Raw genomic sequence first — 7138 nt, 5'->3', positions numbered from 1 at the left:
AAGACAAAGGCAGGCAGTTTTGGACAAAACACAGCACTAAGGAGAGAGACAAATCACTAACATGCAGACATATTAGAATGATTGACAGAAACGAGGCAGGGAGGAAGCAGATGAGAGAGAGCGAGGAAGGGAGGTGGGAGGAGAGATAGGCGGAGGGAGGCAGGGCTGAGCTCTATTTAAGTGTGGGAGCGGGGCTGAGCACCAGGCTCTGAACTCCCCGTGTGTGAAGGGAGGACAGACACACACTCACTCACAAACACACACACACACACATGCTCTCCTCGAGCTCTGGAGCAGAGATGTACAGGGCCGCTCTCGTCTGCGCTCTACTGCTGCTGCTGTCGGCCGCCGCCGGGGATTTGGGAGGCTCTCCGTCCGGCTTCTACCCGCGCTTCAATCCCTTCTTCTTCCTCTGCACCCACCACGGAGAGCTGGAGGGCCCCGGGGCCGAGGGAGGAGGAGAGGTGCTGCTCACCTTCCAGATCCACGGGAGCCCCAGCGCCTACGTCCCGGGACAGGAGTACCAGGGTGAGTACAGTGGTCCGGCGGATCCATGACCTCGGGAGGTCTGCACCTCATTAATACAAGGGGGCTGTTTTCCTTCCTTCTGCAATGAATTTGGGAAAGAGTACACACAAATGTTTAAAATGTGCTTTGCATTTCAGTGAAGTCAAAATATCCCAATAACATCGCTGAATCGAAATGGACATTGTAAATAAAACAAAGTCGTTTTACACTACTTCAGTCTTTCTACTTCAAAATGTTTAATTCAGTGTGTTTCAGTGAGAAATAAATAGGACAAGTAAATCCTACAGCAGTGTAGATCAGGTTAAAAATGTCTCTTCTAGGTAATAATCGCAGGTGAAGACTTTTTATCATTATAAGGTTTCTCTCTGTAACACTGTTATTTCAGTATCATTTAGGTAATATTAGAATTATACTAACATTTTGAATCAGCTTTTATTTTTGGATTTTCTGTTTTTAGTTAAAGTAATTTTTGTCATTTTTAGTAGACTGAAAAAAATTATACAGATTTTTTTAATGTAAGTGGTTTAAAACAATAAATTTTAGCTATATTTAATTGAAACAAAATATGTTGAAAGTTAGTCAACTACATTTGTCTATTTAAATGTAGCTAAAATAAATAGATTGCAACCACTTACCTTAAAATTGTTTTTTTTTTCCAGTTTTAGTTAATTTAGTACAGTTAAGATAAATGAGAAAGAAATGTTGCCTCGGCAACTAGCAGAAATATACATATTTTTTTATATTTTATTTAAAAAAAATGGTTTTAGTCATTTTAGTTGTCTGTTTTAGTTTTTAGGTAACTCTAATAACCCTGGTCTGAAAGATTTTTTTTAAAAGCACATTTGATTGAAGGTAAGGATGCAAAAGCACAGCTGCTGCATGTGAAAATAGATTGCAGTCTGCGTGTGAGTGAGATGATTGTGTTTATGTAACTGAGCACAAGTATTGATGTGAAGTTGAACTGCTCTATTCCACTTGTATCCGTTCTTCTGTGCCGTGTGATCCCAGCGCTCATGTGTGGGTGTTTTATCCTGAGGCCACAAGCGCTAGATTCTCACAAACAACTCACAAGAGCACAACAGGTGCAGCGCAGCCACGGTATATAAGAGAGAGCCTCTCTGGATCAACCATTACACGCAACTCCTGTAATGAAGACAATCACACTCTGCGCATGTAAACACAAAGCTGCAGCATAAAGTGTAGAGGGATGCCACAGGTCTCTGTTTTCTTCATCTTACTGTCACGATATCTGAAGCGCTGGATGTAAAGTGTGCCAGAGCCTTCGTCTCAACTCTGCTTTCTGCTGGTGTTCTGATGTTTGTGAAGAGCGGCCGCTGTTCTTTGTGTGAGGAGAGAAACGGGAGGTCTTGTGTTCTCAGCTTTATCTTCCTTATCCAGACCTGCGAGATCTTCAGGGACGTGTTGGTTCTCGAACACGCGCCTGCGTCTTTGTGCGTTCGGGGGTCGTGAGGATTCTGGGGATTAATGGGGATGGAAGGGCTGAAAGACAAAGAGAACGAGCCAAAGTGCTGCAGATTGATAGAGTGTCAACATTCAGGAAATAAATACGCAGATAATCATGCTGAGAGACTGAACAGGACTGGACAACTACACAAAAAAACAAAACTATCTGCAGTTTGCAATAAATAATCTTTCCATTGATGTATGGTTTGTTATGATTGGACAATATTTGGCTGAGATACAACTATTTGAAAATCTGGAATCTGAGGGAGCAAAAAAATTTAAATATTGAGAAAATCTCCTTTAAAGTTGTTCAAATGAAGTTCTTAGCAATGCATATTACTAATCAAAAATGAAGTTTTGATATATTTACGGTAGGAAACTTACTAAATATCTTCATGGAACATGATCTTAATATCCTAATGATTTTTGTCATAAAAGAGAAATGTATAATTTTGACCCATACAATGTATTGTTGGCTATTGCTACAGATATACCTGTGTTACTCATGACTGCTTCTGTGCTGCAGGGACACATATTATGTGAATTGTATAGAAATGAATGTGGAACTATACAGCAGCATTTTAAAATATTGCATTATTTACACTGATAATGTCTAAATGTCTTCTTTAGTTAGGCATGATATTCAGATGAGAAATCATCACACTGAGCTCTGTGACATGTCCTAAAATATAATTTTAGAGGTTTTTCTTCAGTTTTGCTGAAAATACAGCTTGTTCCTAAAGGCAGAAGTGTTTCATTAGGAGTGAGGTTATATGGCTTGTGGTCAGTTGCATCTTTAAACAATAGGCATGAATCATATGATCCACTTTAGAGACAAAATCAGAGTCAGAGATTATTTTTCAAATAAAGCAGCTGCAGTGCTTCTTGGCGTGTTGTTCTACAAGCCCATGGACAGAAATAGTTTCTAGAAGTAAAGAAAACCTATAGTAACAAAAGCTGTAGCTGAGAAAACGAGGAATTCTTGAGAAGGACTGAGTTGAATTATGAACAAAGCCCTTGTTAAATTTCTCCTCGTCCCGCAGGTTTATACTGTCAAAGGTAAGGATCCTCGTGTCGCGAGTCTCGCTGAGGCGTGCTGGTGTTTTTCTGCAAATGCTGGATGTCAGTCACTCTACGGGAGCTGGAGGATATTTAATGGGGTCTGATTGTCCTAAAATCATCACAGAGGCAACACTGAGCACTTTTCTGAATACGATGGAAAACTTGCCATTGTTCACTCTGTCCATGCTGTGCTCCTTTACTGACGAGCTTTACAATGGATCAGTGATGCTGAGCCGATCTGTAACCTCCGTCTGACACGCTCTAATGTCCCATGGGAAATCAGATCTACATTTCAGCGGGTTATGCTTTTTGTGAATTGATATACTAATGTGTGATTCATGTACTCTTGTCACCATTCATCCACATTCACTGAGAAACACGGATGAAATGCTCTACTGACTGCATCCTAACAAGGCACTTATTTTACACCCAAATGATGCAATCTGTTATCATATTTCTCCTGGCTGCATGTGGAAGATGACAGAACTTAAGGCACATATTCAAGACTCTTTGATAAATAATGAACTAATGGACACGTTTTTACTACATACATCAGTCGACTGAATTATTTTACATTTATATAACAATATTCCATTTACAGTTACTGTCCTCATGACAATACAATAACTTGGGTTAAGCATATCATGTTAATCCCTCATTTAATGTTAATTTAATGCAGACTATCCACCTTATTTTTCCCGTAGGAGCAGACGTGGTCATTTGTAAATGTAATGTGTTGGGCTTCCGGTGTCATTCGCATCATTCACAAAACTGCTCGATTTGCTGCTTGATATTGCAAACTGGTGTGTCTTACCATATTATTTTAATGTATTAACTTAATTATGAATACACTGGTTCGTAGTGCAAACAGTTTTACCGTTTACTGCACATTGTTATTCTTCTCAATATTTCCCTACGGCAGCTCATGAACTGGAAGTCTCGCATATTCACAGAAAACATTGAAAAATAAGGTGGATATTTTAATCAGAATTACAACGCTGTTTGATGCACATGTGCTCGTTCACTGAAGCCTGTGAAGTTTTACCAGAATCGATTACTGTCCTTTAAGCAGAATGGAAATACTCACGTTACTTTCTAACATTTACAGATAAGCTGCACATGTAAGTTATGGGCTGGGAAAACACGACTTGAACACATTAAAGCGCACTTGCGTCTGTCAAAACGCCTGACAGCTAAATGTGTTAAATGCTTGAGAAATTGATTAAATATCAAGCTTATTTTGTTTAGGACCAGCTCATGTGTCCTCCGATGTATTTCAGATGTGTTTTGTCTATAGAAGTGCGGTGTCCGCTGCTGTAAAGTAACGGGACTGGTGGATGCGAATCACGAAAATGCGATTACTCTCATTGATTATTATCAATTACACACACTATGTGTTGCAGCCCTATAAACTCTCTTGCGCTGGCTTGTCAGGTTGCACATCGTTGAGCAACAGAAGCATGTTTGCCATCTGTTGATGCAGGAGAGTCTCAAAGGTGAAGCTAATTAAGGGCCTGTTTACAAACCATATTAACACACGAGGAGCTCTGATCTGATGGAATGGACGGGAGGCCAAGCCTCTGACGTCATGAGTGATTTGAGTCATTTGATCAGGAAAGGTTTCTGAGGATGTTAATAGCAGGTGTGAGCAATTCAGATGTTATAAACGCATTTTTGATTACAGAGCCCATTCTGTGACATTGAACAAGTTCAGACCGCACATTTGTGAGGCGTTAGATAAAGAGAAATGACTCCTCTCAGTGGAACCAAATGAATTCACTCGAGATACTTTCCAAAGCTACGATGCAATAATTCATGGATTGTTTTGCAGCCCATTGTGCTGGTTTTCTGCATAATGTGATAGCTGCTTAATGGGCAGGGCCTGCACTGACGGCTGCCTGTTTGGCTCCGAATGTGACAGTGAAACACGGCTCAGAATTAATCCGATGCATCTGGCCATGGGCTTCACCCTGGATAGTGATGATGGCAGCATAACATGCCAGAGAGATGCTAATACTGTGCCAGGTAGTCATTAAACTCAATACAAAATGGCCAACAATGATGCCAGTGTGCAGAGCAACCTGCAGGCCATCTGTAAGCTTTTCCAAGCAATCATTTCAGTCTCTGCATTTAGAAATGAAATGATCCAGTGGTCTCTAATGAGCGAAATGTTCTTCAGGGTTGCTGAACGCGGGGTCGTTGTTGTTTTGCTTGTTAGCGCTGAATTACAGATTATGAATAGCTCCTCTAAAATTGCGATCAGTTTGCTTTCAAGTCAAGCTCTTTATTGTCATTGAAAGAGTAATCACTGGCGGTTAAATGGCTTATTCATGCAGAAATTAAGTGACTTCTTTCAGAATGGGCAATTAATTCATTCAAAACACAGATTTGTTTAGTAACGAAGCGCCGCTGTGTGCTGCTCTGAGACGTGCCATGCTTCTTCTGTGGGTTTTGGAGAAATAGAGCAAAAACAGACAGTTAGAATGATTATGAGTCTAAAATATAATTCCAAATTTTGGTTAAAACAAAACTTATTATGTAAATATAAGACCAAAACTCATACAGGGACATTTTGCCTCTGTATCTTGAGTTCTGGTGTCACTCCGTCTGCGTTTTAATAGTCTACATCATGATGTGATGAGGCATCAAGCATGCTTTTTTAGTGAAGTGAGTGACATGCTCTAAAATTATACGCTTGCACATCATTAAAACAACAATTACAGTAATATCATAAGTCATACATATCGCACAGCCTACCCAGAAACTGAAACCAGTGAGAACTGTTTTAGTCTAATGTTTTCCTAACACACGACAGACTAGAGCTTATAAAACTTGTGAAGGATCTGTGAATGTATGGGCTCAATTACTTCAGAGAAACGTGCCTATGTTTCTGTATCAGTTACAGCAATTATCATTTGGTGAAGTAATTTGACGTTCTTTGTCGATCCCGAAAGCGTCCTCACCCTTCGCTCAGCTGATTCTGAAGCGCCTGTAATCGCAGCCTCGGGCAGCGTGTCATTCCAGCTGATAACATTCAGACCTTCACCACAGCGCAGAAGCCTTCGAGCGCCTTTCACTGGCAGATTAGACTGAACTGTGAACCTGTTTAGAATCAATAGATGCATTTGTTTTATTTCTGCTTTATTGAGAGGAAAGAGAAGAGAGATCAGAAAAGTAATCTCGTCGGACCGTCAGCATCACTGATCGCACCAAATGACAACGGTAGTATTTCTCATCAATAACGTCCCGCACCTCTCCATGCCCTCAAACCTGTCTCAATCCAGTCTCCAGATCCGTCACGAGCTCGTGAACATTGCCCTGAGAGCCGCTGACCTCAAGACGCTCCACTGGCCGTGTTCTGTGTGTAACAACACTAGCAGGAAACCAGAGTGGTTATTGTAATTAGCACTCCCACTTTGTTTGCTTTCTATATCACAATAGCTCAGGTCATGTTATAGTTATTAAAACTGGTTTGTGCGAGATCAGCCCACATGGGTCATTCCAGGGCCGGGAAATCTCACACTCATCCAGGCCACACTGGGAAAAAGGGGCCAAAATTGTACCTTTTAGGGTACAACAGCTTGTCACTGGAGCAGTACTCTTAAATTATAGAAATTATTACTTTTACTTAGCAAGGTGATCAAAAGTGATGATAAAGACATTTATAATGTTACAAAACACGTTTAATTCAGATAAATTCTTTAATTCAGATAACTTTCTATTCATCAAAGAAACCTGAAAAAACACACTCTGTTTTCAACATAATAATAATAAATGTTTGTTGAGCAGTAAATCAGTATATTAAAATGATTTCTGAAGATCATGTGACACTGAAGACTAATGATGCTGAAAATACAGTTTTGATCACAGCAATAAATTACAGTTTAAAATATATTCAAATAGAAATCAGTTATTTTAAATAAAGAGAATATTTCACCATATTACTGTTTTTGCTGTATTTTGGATCAAATAAATGCAGGCTTGGTGAACAGAAGAGACTTATTTTAAAAAAATTAAATAAAATCTTACTGATCAAAACCTTTTGACCGGTAGTGTATTAAAACACATTTTCTAAAGTGCCTAA

At 39.8% G+C, this 7138-nt stretch overlaps 1 protein-coding gene across 8 annotated transcripts in view; it reads left to right on the top strand.

Annotated features, from left to right (window-relative positions):
* Nucleotides 1-203: 203 nt before the first annotated feature.
* LOC306842841 (reelin-like) overlaps nucleotides 204-7138 on the top strand; it is a 140707-nt gene continuing 133772 nt past the window's right edge. For all 8 annotated transcript variants that reach the window (XR_013781786.1, XR_013781787.1, XM_079373969.1 and 5 more), the window contains exon 1: nucleotides 204-528. Coding sequence is in view for 6 of the 8 variants with exons in the window: in XM_079373969.1 (XP_079230095.1) it covers nucleotides 273-528 (256 nt within the window). In the remaining 2 variants the exon portion in view is untranslated. The remainder of the gene's footprint in view (nucleotides 529-7138) is intronic.

This window comes from Barbus barbus, assembly GCF_936440315.1.
Source record: "Barbus barbus genome assembly, chromosome: 23".
Taxonomy (NCBI): domain Eukaryota; kingdom Metazoa; phylum Chordata; class Actinopteri; order Cypriniformes; family Cyprinidae; genus Barbus; species Barbus barbus.
The sequence above is the reverse complement of the archived record's forward strand: the minus strand, read 5'-3'. Positions and strand labels throughout refer to the sequence as shown.